This window comes from Cydia amplana, chromosome Z, assembly GCF_948474715.1.
Source record: "Cydia amplana chromosome Z, ilCydAmpl1.1, whole genome shotgun sequence".
NCBI classification, from domain to species: Eukaryota; Metazoa; Arthropoda; class Insecta; order Lepidoptera; family Tortricidae; genus Cydia; species Cydia amplana.
In genome coordinates this window covers 22,720,077-22,744,203 of record NC_086096.1, presented here as the reverse complement: position 1 = coordinate 22,744,203, position 24,127 = coordinate 22,720,077, and the positions used below count along the sequence as shown (strand labels likewise).

The 24,127-nt window shown below is 36.6% G+C and overlaps 2 protein-coding genes across 2 annotated transcripts; one reads left to right on the top strand and one right to left on the bottom strand.

Moving 5' to 3' along the window:
- Positions 1-4,288: 4,288 nt before the first annotated feature.
- Positions 4,289-17,413, bottom strand: LOC134660634 (uncharacterized). The gene is made up of 8 exons (XM_063516408.1): positions 17,334-17,413; positions 17,167-17,242; positions 8,514-8,664; positions 7,726-7,871; positions 6,982-7,042; positions 6,798-6,900; positions 4,807-4,902; positions 4,289-4,417 (listed from the first exon to the last, which is right to left on the bottom strand). Exons 2-8 carry the CDS (start codon positions 17,240-17,242, stop codon positions 4,289-4,291), a joined length of 762 nt encoding a protein of 253 aa, XP_063372478.1. The 5' UTR covers positions 17,334-17,413.
- A 355-nt stretch (positions 17,414-17,768) lies between these two features.
- LOC134661563 (uncharacterized) lies at positions 17,769-23,912 on the top strand. The gene is made up of 2 exons (XM_063517691.1): positions 17,769-23,577; positions 23,612-23,912. Exon 1 carries the CDS (start codon positions 18,397-18,399, stop codon positions 22,606-22,608), a length of 4,212 nt encoding a protein of 1,403 aa, XP_063373761.1. The 5' UTR covers positions 17,769-18,396; the 3' UTR covers positions 22,609-23,577; positions 23,612-23,912.
- Positions 23,913-24,127: the final 215 nt, after the last annotated feature.

Sequence of the window (24,127 nt, the reverse complement as noted above, 5' to 3'; positions counted from 1 at the left end):
ATATAAGTAATTTAATTGTATAACGAGATGTTCAATGTTTGCACGACATTTTTAATAAAAGGTGGTAAAATTTTGGTGGTTGTTGACTATTTTTGGGTTAACACGAATAGTTTGATTGAAGTTACTTGCTTTACAATACAATACAATACAAATCCTCTTTATTGCACAACCTCAGAATAAATGCTTTAATAGGATAACAAGATGCAGAAATTTTGGTTATAAATGGAGTTGTAATTTTGGTGCTCATTTACTATTTTTGAGTGGTATGTGTCGTCCCATTAGTTTTTTTGCCAAGTTCTTAAATTAGTCCTATTCTGCTTTCGTCACCCATTCTACATTCGTCAAGTTCATCGGTGGTCTTTCTCATCTTTGGTCATATTTGCTGTTTGCCTTTTTCTTATTCCGGCTCATTCCGTATTCGTCATCATCTTCTTTGGGCATGTTCGATGTTAATCAATCTTTTGGGTTAACAATTATTAGTTTGGTGTCATTTTCTTTAATAGTTCAAATTTGGTGATCATTTACTATTTTTGGGCTAGCAATGATAAGTTTGGTGTAATTTGCTTTAATAGTACCTAAAAAATTTGGTAATCATTTGTTTGACATTTATTTAATTGTATGGCATATTGTCAGTCGTTTATGGGCTTATGGTTAAACCCTGCATCATAACGATTTGACATTAAAATGGAGTTCTCATTTTGGTGATCATTTATTATTATTGGTGGTAAAAATGATTATGTAAAATTTTACTATATCTGGTGATTAGTTAAATACCAGCCAACCTAAATCATACTAAAATTTTGTGAGATTTGACTAAAACCATTCATTCCCTATGTTTGCTGATCAAATTAAAATCAAACTATATTTTGAAGGATTAGGGTTGTTTTTATGGGTAAGCATAAGACTAAGGTTTTTAGGCAATATAGTTATAGGTGAACGAGGATCTATTGAGGGTGCGCCATGTTACGGAAATTTGTTGGTACTAATTTCTAGCAATGGCAACAATTTTAATAATAGACAACATCTACCCTCTATGATAGTTGTCAATATTGACAATGTAAACATTGCTTTGTCTAGTTTCGTGTGAATTATTATTAGGCTGCAATAATCATGCCGAAAGTTTTAGATTTTACAGAGAAAAAGTTGTAAATAGTGTACGAGGGGCGTTCAATATATAATGAGAATGAGATGCAAACTCTTTAAATATTAGGAAAGTAAATACTGGCCGACAAAGCTAATCTACCTAGCTGATTGCCATGAAAAAAAAAACTAACTGTTCTTTGTTTAAAAAAAAATACGGCGATTTCTTTGCGATGCTGTTGAGTACGTTAGCGAAAATGGAGAAAATTGAACTGCGCGCCGTTATCAAATACTTGTGGTTGAAATTTTTTTCTATGGACCAAGTCAATTTAGATTTACGGGACACTTTAAGGTCTAATGCTCCTCCGTATTCGACAGTCGCACGTTGGTGCGCCGAATTTAGACGTGAAAGAACATCGACCATGGATCACCCCTGCTCCGGACGCCCTACTACAGCAGTAACTGAAGAAATTGTGAAAAAAGTTGAAAACTTAGTTTTGGCGGATCGTCGTGTCACGGTTCGTTTTATTGCTGAAAATGTAAAGATTTCAACGGGGAGCGTGCATAATATTTTACATGAACCCTTGGGTATGAAAAAGGTATCAGCGCGTTGGGTACCCAGAATGCTTACTGACACGCAAAAACAAACTAGAGTCGAGATTTGTCAAGAAGCTCTGGACCTGATACAGCAAGACCGGGAACTTTTTTTGGCGCGATTTATAACAATGGACGAAACATGGCTCCATCATTACGACCCTGAAACGAAACTGCAGTCTATGACATGGAAAAGGCCATCATCTCCAACTCCGAAGAAATTCAAGGTGGGCCCATCTGCCGGTAAGGTCATGGGCTCTGTTTTTTGGGATGGTAAAGGGGTCGTAATGATTGAGTATCTCTAGCATGGAGCCACTATTACGGGCTCTTTATATGCCAAACAAATAGCAACATTGCGCAATTAGATCCGTGAAAAACGGCGAGGTAAACTCTCGAAAATTGTGTTGTTCCATCAGGACAATGCACGGGCACACAAGTCCGCCGTTGCAATGGTTGCAATACGTGATGCTGGGTTCGATATCCTTAAGCATCCTCCGTATTCACCAGACCTCTCCCCTAGTGATTTCTACCTATTTCCGAGATTGAAGGAATACCTAAGAGGCAAGAAATTTGAAGACGACGACGCGGTAGTCGCTGCAATACAAGATTTTTCAAGTACTCAAGATGAAACCTTTTTTAGAAATGGAATTTTAAGTTTAGAAAAAAGATATACTAAGTGTATTATGCTAAAAGGTGACTATGTCGAAAAATAAAATAACATTTAATAAAAGTTGTATATAACATACTCATTCTCACTTTTTATTGAACGCCCCTCGTATATAGTTATTTATTGAAAAAAAAACCATTAGAAAACATAACGAAATTAGCATCAGAATTGACGGGTAAGTTTCAAACTTATGGATAAATGTCACTATAGTCAGGTCGTCACGATTTGGTTGATGTCTTGTAATCATTTGATTTGTGTATTAGGTGTATCACATGCATCGGTATCACGGATTGCTAGCGAAGGGCGTAAGGGCGGAATTAAACGACCAAACCTAAAAAAAGGAAACAGAAGAAGAAAATTGACTTTACGCTATTCATTTTATCTAAATCGAGTCAGCCATTTAAGCGTAAAAACCGAAGAAATATCCAAACATCGAACTTCGCACTTATTAAAGTTGTCGGAATAAAACAAAAATCATCTGCCAATTTCCATTGTCCCCACTATACAAATTGTTGCTATATAAAATTCAAAACGAGCGCCCTCGTGACAATACTCCCAAAGTTCTGGTTTACCTATACAAGTACAATTTACTACAAACTAATTGGACCACCTTTAAACCATACATAGGATTGCAATATGAACATAGGGACATTATTAGCTTAATTAACAGCTACCACAAGCTTATTAGGTACAACCGCCGCCACGAATACTGCTTGGTATCTGATCGCCATCCCACGCAAATTGTACAACTGTTTTAACTATAGGTGTTAACACAAAGTCGACAACTACGATAATAACTCGATAATGAACATAATTATGGTTGTCAGTCATCAAGATTAATCGTACCATATGTACATGTATACGCATTTGTTCATTTTATTTAAAATGGCAACTACCTTGTAACTCATCAAAGGCGGAATACCAGAATTTGAATTGCCCAAAAGGCTATAAAATACATTATTAACTATTTCATGATTTTTTCTTGCTAAGTAAATTTAATCGCATTGAATTCAAAAATACAATAATTTGCCCATAGTAAAACTACACCTACCAGCAAATGTTATGTCTTGTAAAATTATAACCAACATTTCTGCATCTTGTTATCCTAAGCAAGTAACTTCAAACTAATTTGTGTCCCTCCCTATTTGCAGTGTTTACCCAAAAATAGTCAACAATTTAACACCAGAGAAATATATAGAAAAAAAAACATCGATTTTTACTGCGAAATCAGTGTTAGAAGTTGCATCTAGGCAAAATCATAATCATAATCATTTATTTGCACATAAGTATATAAGTAAATATAAAATTTTCAGTAAGAGGTAGGTATATGAAAAATCAGAGAGGTACACTATTTGTGATATACTTACCTATAATGGTTTTAAATACCTATAAAATAATTACAAACCCCGAAAAAAACGCCCAAAAAACACATACTAAAAATAATCAACTTCAGGATTTTTCCTAGTTTTCCGACATTTTGTCTTAAAACAATTATTTATATAATTTAAAACACTTCGTTAAGTAAAGTAAAAAATCGGAAAATGTGTTCCACTCCGCGTCGCGCTCGTCACTAGATCTGGTGTCGCATACAAATATGTCTAAAGCAAGTAAACACTGCATCGCAGCTGGTTGCAGGAACAATGACAAAAACGCTGGCTACACATAAGTATATATAATATATCAAATCGGCAACGTTTAAGTCCGTTTGCAATACCTACAGGGGTTTTGTTATACATTGAGCCTTCTGTACGTAGTATTATTATTTATTCTGTGTCGCGATAGATTAGACAGTGACATCATTAGCCTAAGAAAACCATTTGAACTTACACCTCCAGTTCTATATATATTTACGTAACTTAATAAAACAACGATTGTTCTCAACAGTTTTAATTTAATATTTTCTTGTGGTGTACGAACACTTACAGTCATAACAATCACCAAGAAGTTTTACAATCTTCCGTCTAGTTCTTTGTTAATGTTTTGGAATTGTGGAAACAGATCTCCTATGCTTACGTTTTCCAGTAATTGATTTGCAATGTCTTGTATTAAAGGACTTATGAAGTCTCTAATTTCATCCTGTAAGAAACAAATCCCATCAAAAACATTAATGTGAATTGAGAGCCAAGTTCAATATTAAGAATATGCGTCGTTGTGGACTTAGCCGGAAAAATAATTGAGATCTATATGGGTGCCAAGTTCTAGTTCGCTTGGGTTGTAATTAAAGGTTTTTAACCCGTTGAATCTAATTTTAATGGCACAATATTTTAATTACTCATATGAGTCAAAATATTGTGCCATCTGGCGGAAAACATAAATCTTGGCATGCAGATTCTCCGCTTACGAAAAAACTGCGAATGGAAATAAGTACACAAATGTTTGTTTCTTCTAACACCCCTCCCAGTCCTCCCACACTTTTGTGTCCCTCCCTATTTGCAGTTTAATAATAAATGCCTCGTTATACTTACTTTGTAGAAGACAACAATTTCCGGAACAAAGTTGGCGAGAAAAGCGTTAGCGAAGTTGTTAGCGCCATCGTGGTAGAATAGTCCAGTCAAATGAGACTGAAACCAATACCATTTATTTTAATTAATAGTAACAATTTACGAGGACAGGTCTAAAATTTGTTAGCTGCTGCGGCTCAACTGATGTGCGACGTGAATAATATTTATACCGTTGTAAGAGATATTTCAAATATACTTATAAAAATATATACCTAAACTAATGCGAATAGTTTTTTATACCTACTGAAAGTTTTTTTAGATTTTTTAAAACGGCAATTTTTGTTACTAATTACAATTCCGTATTTCAAACAAATCATAAAGGTTTTTTTTATACCTCGTACTTAAATTTACCTGGGAATCATTATTAGAATAGAATAGAATAGAATAGAATTTATTCGTAAGCACAGACAATACATAATATGAAAGAAAACACAAAATAAGATTAAAGTGCCACGAAATGGCCTCATCTCAGCATGTTGCTGGTATTTGGTTCCTTCTGCTATTCCACGTAGGTACTTATACATAGGTAGTCAAACACATTTTGTTCGCAATTAGCAACATCTAAAAGATATAAACCTTTTTTAAACAAATACTATTTAGAAAAAAATCAATTTGATACCTAGCACACACGCCAAATTAAATAATAATATAAAAATAAACAAATTTTTATTTTTATTTTATACTACCTCAATAAGTACCTACTGAAAGGTCGCTCACAATGGTATATAAATATTATTCAAATCTCATGAATAGAGCCGGAGCAACTAACAACCACCACCACCAGCCCTCGTAAATTATTTCGATAAAGGAGTACATCTTTGGTACTTATATTTTGAGTTGCGTTAAGAATTTTAAATATTTTTTCACACATCTTTAAAACCCTATCTTAAAGTTGTCAAGTCTTTAGTCTATTCCCTAAAAAAGCATTTGTGCATACACGCAGTATCTTTTTGGCTCTTTTACAATACATCGTGTAATGGCCACTTAAAAAATACATTGTTGCCAACCTTATAGTCATAACACACTGTCGCACCGCAACGCGACCTTGGTTCGTCGCACCCATAAGTGAGAGCGAGAAAGAAATATATCTTTCTCGCTTTCGCTTATGGGTGTGAATGTCATATCTGACAAATAAGTGAACCATAGACATGTTTTTTTTAAATTTCATTCATTCTTTTCCCGCTCGTACCCTTCATTCTTTGCTACTTCTTGAATATTTGTGAATTTTGAATATGAATACTATTGTGCCTGTCGAATGAAAACTTAACTTTTCTGTTAAAAAAACAGTGTGTCTTTCAAGTTAAAATGGATGAAGACAAAAATTTAGTGCCTACGCCTGAAGAAATATCAGTAATAGCACAAGAATCACTAAAAACAGGTAGATACCGTAGGTAGAAGTCCACTAGATGACAAAAAATATTTGTTAAATTTACAATTTTATTTCAAAGTAGGTAAGTGTTTGGTCGTAGAAAAAGTATTGTATGCAACGTTGTTTAACTGAGTGAAAAAATACTCGTGGCGTCTTTATTAACAATTTTCGGCTTCGCCTCAAATTGTTACTCACGCCACTCGCCGTTTTTGACCCCTCTTAAACAACGGTTGCATAAAATACTATTATATCATTTTTTTTACATATGGATTTTATCATTCCGTACCACAAAAGTAGTAAAAAAATTATTAACCTTTGCATCATGAAATAAATGTCTTATGATTAGGTAATTATTGTGTGCTGCAAACATTCACTAATTTACGCTTTACGAACATTATCTAACTACTGCAACAACCGGTCGAGATGATATATCTTCAAATCAGTTGTCACTTAAATTAAATTATGTCAAGCGTTATTCGTTTTTACGAATATTCGTATTCGCCAAATATGTTTACCTATACGTAGGTATATTTTTAGTTAGTCTTGTACGGAGTTCTGCTTTTAAATAAATTGATTTTTTTTTTACCTCAAACCCGCTTAAACCAATGTTAACGACCATATCTGTTACCGTCGTGCTCAAAACTGCAATCGTAAATGAACCCGAAACTTTCGGTTCAATCACCTGAACTCTGAAAGTGTAAAATATTATGAAAGTAATGGTTATAGTTTATGTTTAATTACCTACATCTTACATCAGATTAATAACTTACTTGCCGTCTCCTCTACCAAATATTTTATAATCCATCGCTGTAATATTAAGATCGTACTCATCTGAAAATTACCATTAATTTATTTGGTCATAAGGTAGAAAAATCCTATGAACCTTAACGTTTTAGTTGGTGATATATTTTACTTAATACTACAACATTTTCAGTAGTTCGATCATTTATGGCTGATATTTTTCTTTCAAATGAATGGAAAAAATATATAACTGTAGGTATAATATGTATTTCGGATATAAAACCAAATTTGTGTCATTTACGTCTAGTGCAAATTGCAATCTTATAATATAGGTACCTATAGTAACACATTTGTAAGGAAATAAGGTACAGAAATGAAAAAGATGCTTGTAGTTTCAATTGCAGTCAAAATAATGTTACTCCCTTTTTATGAATATCAATAAGACATTCACACAGGAAGAATTTTACCATGCACAATTATCAACAAACTAATCACGATAACAATGACTTTAACATATGTACCTACATTTGTTTTTTGGAAGAATCTTTGCTGATCTATTTTAAAGGTGGTTATACTTACTCGTTTACTTAATAGTCTCAGTAAATAATATTTACTTATTAATTTATATAATAAGTCTCCAATATGTAATTTAACCGATTAACTATTTTGAACAAGGCTGTGAACATCTAATATTTGCTATGAAATAGGGCCCAGGAGTAATGCCTTCATTTTATCCCACAGATTATAAATTATTAGATAAAATAGTGAATTACCAATGTCGGCGATTATAATCGGAATGTGTGCTTCAAACTGCACCGAATAACGCAATGGAACTAAACCGCTTATTGAAATTCTTAAATGATCCACAACAAAAGTACTAAGGTAATGCAGTACCAAATCCTTAACCGTTAAGTGTGCCCTGAAATGAAATGTAGTGTTTAGTACGTATAATATAATACAATATATCATATTTTAATGGGTCTGTGAGGGCAGTTACCTATGCAATACTGATCTTCGATAATTACGATAATTCACGGATTTTGGAAAGGCACTAAACACCAGGGGCCCGTTTCTTAAAAGCTTGTAACTTGTAATACAAGTGGAAGTCCCTTTCTAACAAAAGCTGTCAAAAAGTGACAACCGCTTGTATTACAAGTTATAAGCTTTAAAGAAACGGGCCCCAGAAATGAAAGAAAACTGTTTCATACCCCGACTTTAAATGCATAAAACTCAATATAAAACTTTCGATTATTGCCTGTTATGCTGGACGCCCCTGTTGACGATTTTAATGATTTTTTATTAATTTACGAAAATTATTATGGGACATGCCAAGCCAAAAACATGATTTAGGTAGAGAGATATTGAATGCTTCATAGTAGGTATCTGCAAAAAATCTAGTTTTCACGTACCTACACACAAAAAGCAATAGACACCTAATACATCTATAGCTACCTATAGATGTATTAGGTGATTACACGAGGCTGATGTCTACACATCACTGTAAAGACAAGCTTGTCATTGACTATGTTTGTTATCCTAGTATTTATATTAAAGTACTCACCCTGGCAAGCCAATTAAATTTTCATCTATGTGTACATTTTCAACTTGCAGTGGGTCTAATATCGGAATGTCACTAGAGCCAGTTAACATTGTCTCCCTAAATGTTTCCAGTAATTGTAAAACCTGCTGCTCGAGCAAGCTATTCTTTATACCTGTAAAGACACACATATAGGTAAGTATACAATAGGGTGATTCAAAAAATAAAATTCTTGATTTTGTATTTTCCACAAGGCTCTTTTTGTTCCATATCACCTCTTATATCCCTATGCAAAATTTAAACGAAATCGAATAATATTTAGGGGTCGCTATGAAATGACACTTTTTCGAGTACAAAGAAAAACAGTATTTTTTTGTATATGGTACTTTTATTGCAATTTTTTAACTTATGTTATTAACATTTAAGTTAAATTAGTAGAATATAACAAAGTTGCATTATAATCATATTATCTTTAAAGCAATAATTCAATACCCTACTTTTCCTTTTCTCCCGAGCTCATTTTCAATACGTTAGATTTCGACGCAACTGGATATTTCTTTCTGTGAATATCAACGACACGGAGAAGATATTGTTTTTGTTGTTCATTATTTGTGATGCTAGAATTGTATTTTTGTATTAAAGCAACACCTCGCTCTGCGCAGTCATTTACCACTTTCAATTTGTGGACTTTTCCCTGCATTTCAGTGTAAATTTCATCAGTATGCCACTCTGAAGGATCTTTCACTAGAAATGATTGTGACTTGTCTTGGCCCTCATTGACAAGCAAGTCAAACAGAGTTTTCGTTCTTTGAGTAAAAAAAATCTCTAATGGCAATGGCTGCTGTATTTGAAAGGTTTTTCCCTCTGGTCTTTTCAAAGTTTTTTCTGTTGGCGGTTTTTGGAGATTTTGAACCATCATTCTTTTTGTCTCGGGTGTAATTCTTGGATCGAATAAAGAAAGACCGATCAATTGCTCTGAAAAGTACCAGAGGTGACGGCGAAATGCTTTCAGAGCAATGGTGCTAATCTTCTTGTTAGGATAGTCTTGAAGCTGTGATATGAAGTTTGCATCGTTAAGAGGTGCTTTTGCTGCTAGCGGAGCTTCGTTCCAATATCGCCCGTAGAGGAGACTCACAAACAGGGATAGCTGTGTAATCGATCGTTTTTCTGCTGCTGTCAGTGTGAATTGATCTTGAAATAGATATATTTTTAGACAGTAAATAGCTTTCGCCATCCAGCGAGCTTGATGTAAAGCCCCGGGTTTGCGGAACTTAGCTTCAGCAATTATCTCCGAGCTGCCGAGGAAGATACGGCACAAATTCAGCAGTTCAAGGTAGTCATCTCTGGGTTGTTGATGGTTTATCGCCTCATTGTAGTATTGACTAATTTCCTGGCGTAATGCAATGAGTTCCGCGTTCTCATACAAATTTTCGCTGCCAACTGAGAATTCTTCCTGTTTTATCTCCGGCCATTTCTTTTGGAATTTACTTGCAAATCATAGCGACCACTAAGCGTTGTTAGAATAGGCTGATTTTTGGTGCACATACGTTTTTCGATCAAACGAACAAAATAAAACTTGTGGAGCAAGGAAAAACTAAGATTTTTTTTATTCCTTAGTAAAGTGAATCACCCTAGTATACAAGAGGTACATTTTGGGAGGCTACTGAGAACATTAAAATTCGAAAATCGTAGTTCAGGCGGCCACAGTAGTATCTTATACGGTAACCGGTAAAACTGTGTCCGTAGTTATTGCCTTCGTAGGTATCTGTACATAAAGTGCCGTGTTTTTCATGTAAAGATACGCTTTTTTGCATTCCGTCTCGTCGCCTAGCGGTTGGTCAACGAAATTGCACGCAATAAAAGCAGTCGCCGGAGGACGTATGATGCATGGTTTTTCACATTTTTCTTTTTCATATTCGAAAAGCGTGAAAATGAATCTCTATTAGGTATCATCTTAGTTACTTAATAAATCAAAAATTTCTTAGATAACAATCAAGTTATTTCTCAAGACCTACTGAATGTATCTTACGTTTTTTTAGTGTGCACATAACAGTGTGTAAATTAGTTCCAAATAAATCACTACAAGTTTATAAAAGTTCTTATACTAGAACGTTATCTAAATAGAAACGGAAACCAATCCATGGGTCAAGTGGCAGGTACGTAACGAAGAGAGCGCGCGACATGGCTTAACCGTAGCCCAAATCTTAATGACCACTCTGCACCTCAGGCAAAGTTTACAACAAAGAACTAATAACTAATTTCATTACGTAAGTACCAAACCGGCTACCCGGGACCCACGGTTACGTTCAGCGGTGTTTATTAGCATAACCGCCCCGTTTCTATGAAGGGGCAAAGGCAACCTCTGTGACGATCACTCTTAATGTTGTTACATAAACATTGGGTCAAGAATGCGGCGGGTCACCTGTGGCGGCCGTTGCGGGCCCCTGGCACTGTAAGCTTACAGGGCGTCCCGCGCCGTCATATATATATGTATACGAGGGGCGTTCAATATATAATGAGAATGAGATGCAAACTCTTTAAATATTAGGAAAGTAAATACTGGCCGGTAAAGCTAATCTACCTAGCTGATTGCCCTGAAAAAAAAAAGTAACTGTTATTTGTTTAAAAAAAAATACGGCGATTTCTTTGCGATGCTATTGAGTACGTTAGCGAAAATGGAGAAAATTGAACTGCGCGCCGTTATCAAATACTGCCGTTTGAAAAATTTTTCTACGGACCAAGTCAATTTAGATTTACGGGACACTTTAAGGTCTAATGCTCCACCGTATTCGACAGTCGCACGTTGGTGCGCCGAATTTAGACGTGGAAGAACATCGACCATGGATGACCCCCGCTCCGGACGCCCTACTACAGCAGTAACTGAAGAAATTGTGAAAAAAGTCGAAAACTTAGTTTTGGCGGATCGTCGTGTCACGGTTCGTTTTATTGCTGAAAATGTAAAGATTTCAACGGGGAGCGTGCATAATATTTTACATGAACGCTTGGGTATGAAAAAGGTATCAGCGCGTTGGGTACCCAGAATGCTTACTGACACACAAAAACAAACTAGAGTCGAGATTTGTCAAGAAGCTTTGGCCCTGATACAGCAAGACCGGGAACTTTTTTTGGCGCGATTTATAACAATGGACGAAACATGGCTCCATCATTACGACCTTGAAACCAAACTGCAGTCTATGACATGGAAAAGGCCATCATCTCCAACTCCGAAGAAATTCAAGGTGGGCCCATCTGCCGGTAAGGTCATGGGCTCTGTTTTTTGGGATGGTAAAGGGGTCGTAATGATTGAGTATCTCGAGCATGGAGCCACTATTACGGGCTCTTTATATGCCAAACAAATAGCAACATTGCGCAATGAGATCCGTGAAAAACGGCGAGGTAAACTCTCGAAAATTGTGTTGTTCCATCAGGACAATGCACCGGCACACAAGTCCGCCGTTGCAATGGCTGCAATACGTGATGCTGGGTTCGATATCCTTAAGCATCCTCCGTATTCACCAGCAGGCGCGGCCCGCCGTAAGGAGCGCTTGTGCGGTGCACTCCCATATATAATCAAAATGTAATTATGGTACCTATTTAATATATTACTACTTAAGATCGATCGTAAAAAACTCAATACCAATTAAATAATAACCTTTATTCATTATAAGTTTATAGACAGCTCACCAAGTCACCACTACCTAGTCTACCTACACGGCGTACTCCTATAATTTCATAGAAATCAAAGGTAACGCGCGAAGCGGAGCGCTTTGGATTGCGCTCCTATGGAAAAAGATTTAGTAGATTCGATCAATAGGAAATTCAATAAGAGCGAAAGAGAAGTCTCACCAGAGCTCCGCGCGTGAAACAAAATATTTTCTATGAGGGAAGAGGCAAAATCGGTGCGGCGCTCCGAGTCGGTTGATCTGCGCGCGCATCCCGCGCGCGGCGCGCGCCATGTTGATATTGTTGTCACTTGTTTCTAAACAGACCTTAGTCAATTTTAAAGTATGTGCGGGAATGCAATTTTGGCTTTTTTTTTCATTCTAAATAATGAAACAAGAGTTTAAACAGTTAAAGCACATAATTTGTTTGTTGTGAGGTGTTTAAAAATGAATGAATTTAACGTGAGAATGTGAAAAAGTTTACAAAATCGACTCGAGTTAAATTATGGACGACCTTGAACTTTCGTAGCAATGTTACTCAAAAACAAAAACATATATTTTTTAAATCAGATCCATAACCAAAAACACCGTGGTTGTGTTGTGTGAATGTGATAAAAGTAACTAGCTTATTTTGTTTTTCGTGTTACCTAGGTATATTATGTTTTGTGTTTGGCGCGGGCGCGGGCGACGGCGGCTGTGCGGTGAGTTTGTTTGGACCGAAACAGGTGTGTTAACAATTTAGCACATCTTTCCATAAAATTTAATTAAAAACATTATATCCATTTGTAAAATGAACTGCAGTTGGCGTCTATCGGTCGTCAAGATATTCGTAATACCGAAAATCTATGAGAGAGTTCAATGACCGGGTGGACGGAAACCGACATCTAGGTACTTTGCGACGGTTAATTGAATGTGTAGGTTTAGTTTTTGTTTTTTATTGTGAGTGAACACCCATAATACATAGCTACCAGCCGCCTCTGTTCACCAGACCTCGCCCATAGTGATTTCTACCTATTTCCGAGATTGAAGGAATGCCTAAGAGGCAAGAAATTTGAAGACGACGACGCGGTAGTCGCTGCAGTACAAGATTTTTTAAGTACTCAAGATGAAACCATTTTTAGAAATGGAATTTTAAGTTTAGAAAAAAGATATACTAAGCGTATTATGCTAAAAGGTGACTATGTCGAAAAATAAAATTACATTTAATAAAAGTTGTATATAACATACTCATTCTCACTTTTTATTGAACGCCCCTCGTACCTCTACTAGATCGGTCAAATCTTACAAAAAAATCTCCTAAAAAAACATTGCGTGATGTAGTTCTATATTTTTGTGTATGTTGTTTGGAGTCCTTGGAGGAATGTGACACTATGTTTTGCAAGCAAAAAAAAGTTGTGCTCCCTTCGTAATTTGCAAAAAACTGCAAAAAATTCAGACTTTTTTCAGTTTTTGCACTTTTATTATAAAACTATGGGTTTTTGGTCAAAGCTTGCTATGTAATATTGAAAGAACATTAAATTTGAAACAATTTAAGCCCATTTACAGCGTCATATGTCAAATAGTTCATGAGATATGGAACTTTAAAAAAAGGGTATTTTTTTCCTTAGAATGAAATGTTTAGTTTTTCCTATATTTCAGGACAAATATCGGCACAACCGCTCATGCTATGAGATATATTGCGTGAATAAAGTTGTAGCAAATTTAATTACCTTTTATTTAAGTGCAAGAAAGGGTCAGTAAGTTCTACAGTTCTCTAGTTATCGTAAATGAAATTGCTATAATGAGGAAGGCAACTAATGTATTGTTTAAGGCGTTGTCAAAATCCCTACAAAAGGCAGTACCATCGACGAGAGTGCCATCTACGCTTTTACCGGCCTTCTCCGATAGCAGCAGAGCGATGTTAGAGATCAACCATTTTTAAAATGCACTCCCCTCTTACGAGTAAGCACTTCATTCATTCAGTAATTAAATCAAGATACAAACTGTAGTTTGGCTTGTTTTTCGGCTCCACTTTAGCCATTGATTGTAATCCACGGTACCGATTCTTATTTAAGAATTAGTTTTGGTTTTAATCTTGTTTTGACACGACCTTGATGATAGTTCACAGTGATTGGCGTGGTGTTGGCGAAACGCACTGGGATCACTGGAAGTCGTGTCATTAGATGTCTAGCTGTCGCTTTTTGGTGCTCTTGAGTGTACTGTGAGTCGTGTTAATACAAGATCACGATAATATCCTAACCACAACAAATTGATACATAAGAATCAGCTACCATTACCCACACTAGGTATATGTTTGTGCTATAGGCATGTCTGTATGTGACTCAGACTTGTCAAGTTACCACTATATTATAACTTCTTCAGTGGTTTACCGTATTTACACGCAATATTGCAAATTCTTTTCCAATGGCTGTTAAGGCTAAATCTATGTAGAGCTACTGCTCAGTGAGTTGTCAATCCACGGGTTGAGTTGTGACCATATATACTTATTTCAGTCTTTACTGTATAAATGTATTTATAGTCTTGACCAATTCAAAAATAAAAATAATTGGAAAATGATTGGACTAAATTGTCAATAGAAAATACGGCACATACACATAATGTTTTGAGTTACAAATTAGATAGTTAAGTATAACTAAAATTTTGTAAATTATTTGGCATAGTACAGCTATGTGTAATTCGTAACCAAATATATCTCAATGTTAACATGATTAACTAATTATGCCAAAAGAATGTATCATTGTTAGAAAGTAACAGATGTATACAATCCGCCCGGCTTGGCAGATCATGCATCATGTTAACACACACTTATCTATACCTTATTGAATAAAAACTAGTACATACGTGTTTCCTTTAGTTCTTCTTCTATTCCCGATTTGGTTTGTCAATCTATACACCTATTTATGTAGTTAAGACTCGTAGTAATAGGATATTGCTAGTTAAAACCCGTGGATTATAACACAAACGTATACCTAGAGTGGGTAATGGTAGCTGATTCTGATGTATCAAGTTTTATGGTTAGGATATTATCGTGATCTTGTATTAGCACGACACACAGTACACTCAAAAGCACCAAGAAGCGACAGCTAGACATCTAATGATACGACTTCCAGTGATCCCAGTGCGCAATCAATGGCTACGACCAAAAAGTGGAGCCGAAAAACAAGCCAAACTACAGTTTGTATCTTGATTTCATTACTGAATGAATGAAGTGCTTACTCGTAAGAGGGGAGTGCATTTTAAAAATGGTTGATCTCTAATATCGCTCTGCTGCTATCGGAGAAGGCCGGTAAAAGCGTAGATGGCACTCTCGTCGATGGTACTGCCTTTTGTAGGGATTTTGATAATGCCTTAAACAATACATTCGTTTCCTTCCTCATTATAGCAATTACCTTTTTTACGATAACTAGAGAACTGTAGAACTTACTGACCCTTTCTTGCACTTAAATGAAAGGCAATTAAATTTGCTACAACTTTATTCACGCAATATACCTCATAGCATGAGCGGTTGTGCCGATATTTGTCCTGAAATATAGGAAAAACTAAACATTTCATTCTAAGGAAAAAATACCCTTTTTTTAAAGTTCCATATCTCATGAACTATTTGACATACGGCGCTGTAAATGGGCTTAAAATGTTCCAAATTTAAGCAAGTCAAGCTTTGACCAAAAACCCATAGTTTTATAAAAAAAATTCCAAAAACTGAAAAAAGTCTGAATTTTTTGCAATTTTTTGCAAATTACGAAGGGAGCACAACTTTTTTTTTGCTTGCAAAACATAGTGTCACATTCCTCCAAGGACTCCAAACAACATACACATAAATATAGAACTACATCACGCAATGTTTTTTTATTGTAAGATTTGACTGATCTATACGTTGTAGAGGCATAGGACGAATTTAACATAGGACTAAATTCATGAATCACTGATAACAGTGAGCATTTTAATAACAATACGTTATCTAATACTCGCATGTTTGAATTAAAATTAAAAAATCCGGCCATGTGCGAGTCGGACTCGCGCACGTAGGGTTCCGCACCATCAACAAAAAATAGAACAAAGCAACCAAAAAAACGGTCACCCATCCAAGTACTGACCCCGCCCGACGTTGCTTAACTTCGGTCAAAAATCACGTTTGTTGTATGGGAGCCCCACTTAAATCTTTATTTTGTTCTGTTTTTAGTATTTGTTGTTATAGCGGCAACAGAAATACATCATCTGTGAAAATTTCAACTGTCTAGCTATCACGGTTCGTGAGATACAGCCTGGTGACAGACGGACGGACGGACGGACAGACGGACGGACGGACGGACGGACAGCGGAGTCTTAGTAATAGGGTCCCGTTTTTACCCTTTGGGTACGGAACCCTAAAAACAATAAGTAATCACTTATACCGTATCCTTAGATAATAGGTAATTATAGGTATGTTAAACAGTATTATCGGTAAATCTATAGATAACTAAAGTAAACTAAAAATTCGTAATATCGGTTTACATATAAGTTACCAATTATATTCTAAATTGGAAAGATTCTAGGTTTGATAAAAAGGAAACTTACGGGCCATAAAACAATTTCTTACAATGTTTTTTTTCCTTTAAGTCAGACTCCACACATGGCTAGTTTTTTTTAATTTTATTTAGCCACGCCAGCTCGTAAAGGATCACTTTATCGTCGTAAATTGATGAGAAAGTTGCATTTTAACCACAAGAGCATTATTATTTGTTTTTATCATTTTTCTGGCCACCGGCCAATAACTGGCCACCCTAAACTAAAAATGAAATCTAGGTACCTTCTGGTTTTTTTTCTGGAAATTTGTTTATTTTATTGTAATTTTTTTAATATCAAAATTTTATATACATTTGAAAATAACTTGAAAACGGTGGTTAATTTCGATTAACCAAATGAAATTGCGGCCACGTAGATAGCCAAATTCCAACGGTTTTTAGAACCTCACCTGTTTCGTTTTTAGCTTGTCGTGAAATGTCTCCATGGTACAACAATTAAAATTAAGTACTTACCCGCAAAATCATCAACCAAGGACGTAGTTGAAACACCTATTAATGCCGTCAACAAAATTAAACTTGTTTTTTTCATCTATAAAAGTACAAAACATAACATAAAGCACATGTAGAAATAAAATAAACAAACTGTCACAGTTTTGCAGGATAAAAGATTTTATTTTCACCTTTGAATTAACAATTTTAATGATCAATCAATCACAGGTGTTGCCACAAAGGTAGTGGACATGTATTTGATAAATCCGAGTGCTCGTTTAGTAATCAAAAACACTTGTGGGAAGATTAATCCAATGCGATAACAAAGCATTGTAGGTACGCTTTGTTTTGTATTATATATTTCAATATTCATTTCATTCTTGTTTTATTTTTAATAAAAGGTAATATCGTATAAATTGACAAAAACTGGTCCTCGAAGTTGTCAGAAAGGGTGAATGATACTAAAATGATAAAAAACTGATACTAAAATATATTATGACAATACATATTTAGTGGCTCGCAAATTCCTCAATCACATCTAAACAACTCCCTCGCGGATACGCGGCTAATACGCGGAATCAAATAATAAATTTAAAAACACACAACACGACCAGCCAGCCTGTTTAATGAAAAAATATCCAAATCTGGTTCCATTCATTCCACTAGCAACATTTACTTAACTACCCGTTTTTATTAATAAAAGTCTAATGATTAAATGAGGGTGGATGAGAAAAATCAGATTTGACGTTAGTGATTAAGCAAAATTGTTCTCTCGCTGTTTCTTTTAATAAATTTTTGGGTTTTTAAAGTGTAGTTTTAACATGTTTGGTCCTTCTAGAACTGGATTGTGAAAGTGTAATAAGTGCAAAAAACAATAGTGTAAAAGGCTAAGTGCTAATTACTGCGAGTTGGTAAGATTAGACTGTAAATCTTAACTTTGATTTCGTGCACCAGTGAGGTTAAAAACCTTTATGAACTATTTCACTAATTTGGACATTTAACCAGTGCTGAATTGATTTTGGACTTCTGATACGTGGACAATATTAATTGCAAATAATATTTATAAAGTGATTTGGACTAATACAATTCCGTTACGTGAACATTTGTGATTATAAACTTTGGTCATTTTAAACTGCATATTTGTAGACTATTTCTTTCGATATAGATAACAAGTGATATAACTTTACGTACATTTAATTCGAGTATATACGGGAAAGTGGACTTTGGACTCAATTCGTGTTATAAACTTAAACAATGGCTCAACTTTGTGAATCACAAAAAACATTATCGGAACGCATTTCTAAGTTACAAAGTAATACTAAAAAGACGTCTAAATCAAGATATACACACGGCGATTTACAAGCGCGGTTAGAAACATTAGAAAGTTATTGGTCTAAATATCAAAATCAATATGAGATGATTAAATCAACGGTTACGAAAACTGAACTGGAGCAATTACAATTTAATGCCGAAAGTCTGTACGAGGCAACTGAAGACATATACCTGGAATTTAAGGGATTATTAAAGGATTATTTGTTAGAATTTTCGAAAGGTCAAGGTCAACCACAATCAAATAATAGTGTGCAGAGTTTTTTATCAACAAATGACAGTGAGACCACCCCAATTAGAACTAAATTACCACCTTTATCGATTCCTAAGTTCGCCGGTAATTATAACGATTGGACAAGTTTTAAAGATTTATTTAAGGCTCTCGTGCATGACAATGTGCATCTAACAACGATTGAAAAACATCATTATTTAAAAACGAGTTTATCGGGAGAGGCTGAACAACTTCTAAAACATTTTGCACTCACGGAGGCTAATTACGATAAGGCTTGGAGCACACTTGAGACTAGATACAATAACAAACGTATGATTGTCACTACAATAATTAGCCGCCTTTTAAATCAAAAGAAGATGAACACAAAATGTTTTAAAAGCTTAAAGGAAATTCTAGATACTACGAAGGAATGTTTGAATTCTCTCGACAATCTCGGCGTTGATACTTCCACTTGGGACGCAATTATCGTACATTTAGTTGTATCCAAGTTGGACTTAGAGACACACAAACAATGGGAACAGTCACTTGGATCATCGCAAGATATACCCACATTTACCGTTTTATCATCATTTTTAGAAAATCGTTTCCGTTCTATGGAGATGGTAAATGTCACCCACAAAAAAGACCAACCGCAGAAAAAGGACTTAGTTAAAAATAATACAACCCAAAAACCCACAACTATGAAGTCATTTGTCACAGAAGTAAACAGCGAATGCACTTATTGCTCACAAAACCACTATATTTGTCACTGTAAAGAATTCGCCGCATTCGATGTTCCTCAACGTCAGGATTTTATTAAGAAGAATGGCATTTGTTTTAATTGCCTTGTAAAGGGTCACTCCGTTAATGCGTGTAGGCAGAGCACCACCTGTAGAAAATGTAGTCGACGACACCACACTCTGTTGCACTTCACAAACCCTAACAAGAACACACCAGTGCCTGAAAGCGATGCAGCAACACCCAGTACACCTGAAACAAGCCAAACCACATCAACCGTTGTTTACAAGGCTGAGGTTGACAGCGACAGTGAGGAAGTGATTTTGGCAACCGCACGAATTGCAGTTAAGGCGAGGAACGGCGACACGATAGTGTTGAGAGCACTGATCGATCCGTGCTCGCAGTCAAACTTTGTTACTGAAGCGGCAGCTCAACTGCTTAATCTCGAGCGCGCTTCAGTCAACGGAAAAATCACTGGCATATCACCTGTACCTATGACAACAAAATCACAAGTTATGTTGAACTTTCATGCCATTAGAAATCCATCACATATAATCACAGCTAAGGCGTACGTCCTTAGACGAATCAATTCGAGATTACCCTCACAAGAGCTCCCATCAGATACCTGGCCTTCTTCTGAGATTTCAGATCTTGCGGATCCACACTTTCACAAGCCAGGATCTATCGACGTGCTATTAGGTGCAGTTGTATACGCACATATTATTCTTGATGGAGTTGTAAAACATAATGAGTCTCTGGTCGCTTTGAACTCACGATTGGGCTGGTTGGTAAGCGGCGAGGTTGCGCAGTCTGGCCATCAGTCGAACAATGTTATTGTTATGCACACACAAGTCGAAGTTGATCAGTTACTACGTCAGTTTTGGGAGATCAATGAATATTCACCAAACGTGAAGCCTCTGTCACAACCTGAGATGCAGTGTGAAGAGCATTTTAAGAAAACTCACACTCGAAACACTGACGGTCGATACGAGGTTCGCCTACCATTCAAGGACGAAGACGCTCCAAATTTAGGAAACTCCAGACAACTTGCTTTGAAGCGCTTACATCAGATGGAGAATAAGTTTAAGCGCAGCCCTGACTTTCACGAAGAATACTGCAAGTTCATGAGACAATATGAGTCACTCGGTCACATGGAGGTCGTCCCTGAAACAGAAAAGAAGAATAGAGCTTATTACCTACCACATCATGCTGTTCTTCGTGCCTCGAGCCTCACTACAAAGCTACGCGTAGTTTTTGACGGAAGCGCTAAACCTGTAGACGGAAACTCACTTAACGATGAGCTACTCATCGGCCCACCGCTGCAACAAGATATACGAGATTTAGTAACACGGTGGAGACAACATAAGTACTGTCTAGTAGCCGATATACAACAAATGTACCGACAGATACTTATCTCAAAGCAAGACACTGATTACCAGAGAATCATGTGGCGCGAGTCATCGGAAGAGCCGATTAATGAATATCGGTTACTTACCGTCACATATGGCAGTTCATGTGCTCCATATCTTGCCATAAGGACGCTTCATCAACTTGCAGAGGATGAACGAGGAGAGTTTCCTGAAGCTGAAATTTTAAAGACTGATCTCTATATGGATGACTTGATGACGGGCTCATCTACAGAAGAAGACACTCAACGGCTTCAATATCGCTTAACTGAACTATTTAAACGTGGCGGTTTTCGTCTACATAAGTGGTCGTCTAATAGTGAAAAGGTTTTAAGTGAGATTCCCGATTCGCAAAAAGCATTACAAAGTTCAGTGAATATTAAAATGGATGATTCGGTGAAAGCTCTAGGCATAGCCTGGAAACCACAAAGTGATGTATTTGAACTATTAGTTAACTTACCTCATGACAACGATGTTGTTACAAAACGAAGTGTGCTATCTTCGATAGCAAAAACATTTGACCCTCTGGGTTGGCTAGCACCTTGCGTGATTGTGTTGAAAATGTTTATGCAGAAGTTGTGGCTGGCCGGCCTAGACTGGGACTCTGAACTTCCCGAAGACCTGAAAACTGAATGGCAAACTTACCTGACCAATTTCGAATACATGCAGACCATTCAGCTTCCACGTTGGTTAGGGATTACAAATAATGTAAAAATTGAATTGCACGGCTTTTGTGACGCCTCTTGCGCCGCCTACGCTGCGGTCATTTACATCAGAGTCATCACGGACAATGAGATAAAAGTAAGCCTGGTCGCATCCAAAACAAAGGTCGCTCCCGTGAAACAGGTCTCATTGCCACGTCTTGAACTTTGCGGGGCAGTCCTATTGTCTAAATTGATACCAAATGTGAAATCGAGTCTAAATATTGATGATAACTGTGTGTTTGCTTGGACAGATTCCACAATAGTTTTGGCTTGGTTACGTAAAACTCCAAATACTTGGAAGCCATTCGTTGGTAATCGCACTACCGAAATCTTGAATGTTACGAATAGTAGTCAATGGCATCATGTTAAGTCTGCGGATAACGCCGCGGACTGCGCCTCACGCGGTATCACTCCTGACGAGCTGATGCAGTCACAACTATGGTGGGAAGGTCCAGCCTTTCTTCGCGAATCCGTTGAGATTTGTTATCCTAATTTTACTATACCTGAAACCACACTCGAAGCAAAACCGAAAGCAAAAGTTAGTTACATATGCACCTCGGAACCCAATGAATGTACCATGTACCTCAATAGATACTCAAGTCTACTTAGGCTTATACGTGTGACAGCCTATTGCTTTCGATTTGTTCGGCTATGTAAAGATAAGGTTCTTAAAAGGAATGATAACGTAAAACTCACATACCTCACTACTGATGAAATAAACAATGCGTTAAAAACCTGTATTAGAATGTCACAGTCTGTTCACTTTGAGAGTGAAATAGGATTGCTATCACAGAGCAAACCTATTCCAAAAAATTGTAACATTCACTCTTTGAATCCGATCCTAGACAATGATAAAATTATTAGAGTTGGTGGACGTCTTGTAAATGCTCAAATACCACCTGATATGAAGTCTCCTATAATTTTACATCACAAGTGCAACTTAGCAAAGCTGATTGTAATTGATGCTCATTTGAGAACACTGCATGGTAGAAATTCACTAACATTGAATCTTGTTCACCAAAAATATTGGATTCTAAGAGCGAAAAACTTGGTAAAAAAAGATTTTGAGATTATGTAAACCTTGTTTTACCCAAACTGCCCAAACTATGACTCCGTTGATGGGTAATTTACCACAGTGCAGAGTCAATCCGTCACGGCCGATTTTGACCAGCGGCGTAGACTTTTGTGGTCCATTTACGCTGAAACTGTACTCTGGTAAATGCACCAAAACTTGTAAAGCTTACATAAGTGTATTTTTGTGTATGGTTACCAAGGCCATTCACCTAGAATTAGTCAGTTCACTGTCCAGTGCTGCGTTTTTGGCAGCCTTCAAATGTTTCACTGCTCGACGTGGGCATTGTAAAGACATCTGGAGTGATTGTGGGACTAATTTCGTAGGCGCGTCCAAAGAATTAGATCTCGCGTTCAAAAACATCAAATCAACTGTCGTTGAAGAAATCGCCCAACTGTTGGCTAATGACAGCACAACATGGCATTTCATTCCTCCTGGTGCCCCTCACTTTGGAGGATTGTGGGAGGCAGGAGTTAAGTCCGTAAAAGGACATTTGAAACGTGTCGTAGGTGAATCCTGTTTAACCTTCGAAGAGTTTTGCACTCTGACCACACAGGTCGAAGCTTGTGTTAACTCTCGGCCTCTTACGTTGATTAGTTCTACCGTTGACGAACTCCCGTTGACTCCTGGTCATTTTTTGATCGGCAAGGCACCGGTTACTATCCCTGAAGAAAGTTTCGTTGATACTCGACCTGACTATTTAAACCGATGGCAAAAGGTGCAACGTATGGTACAAAGTCTGTGGCGACGTTGGCAATCTGAGTACCTTACTATGTTGCAACATCGATACAAATGGTCCCAGAATCACCCCTACATAAAGGTTGGTACGGTTGTCTTAGTGAAAGATGATCGTTTACCTCCGGGTAAATGGCTTTTGGGACGAATTGTGGCGAAGCACCCAGGAGCAGACGGCGTAACGCGTGTAGTCTCCTTACAATTTAAGGATCGTGTGTTTAAGAGACCAGTTACTAAACTGTGCCCTCTGCCTCTAGCTGCTTCAGAGCCTTAGTTAAGTGATAGTTTATAGTCTTGTTTTGTACATCCTCACTCTATTTAAGTTAAAGTTGAGATGTTTGTGTTTTCCACGGTTTAAAGGACCCATATAGTCCTTGGGCCGCGGCATGTTTAATGAAAAAATATCCAAATCTGGTTCCATTCATTCCACTAGCAACATTTACTTAACTACCCGTTTTTATTAATAAAAGTCTAATGATTAAATGAGGGTGGATGAGAAAAATCAGATTTGACGTTAGTGATTAAGCAAAATTGTTCTCTCGCTGTTTCTTTTAATAAATTTTTGGGTTTTTAAAGTGTAGTTTTAACACAGCCTATTATGGATAGCTTTATCCATCTTTATCCACGTGATAAAATAACTGTCACTGTTTAACACCGTGGGAAAGAAAGTGACGGACACCGTTTTATCACGCTGTCACGTAGACAAGAACGACCATCATATCCGTACTGTAAAGCTAACGTCGCTAAAAACATGATACTCAAAGAAATTGATAATCTAAAACAAACAAGT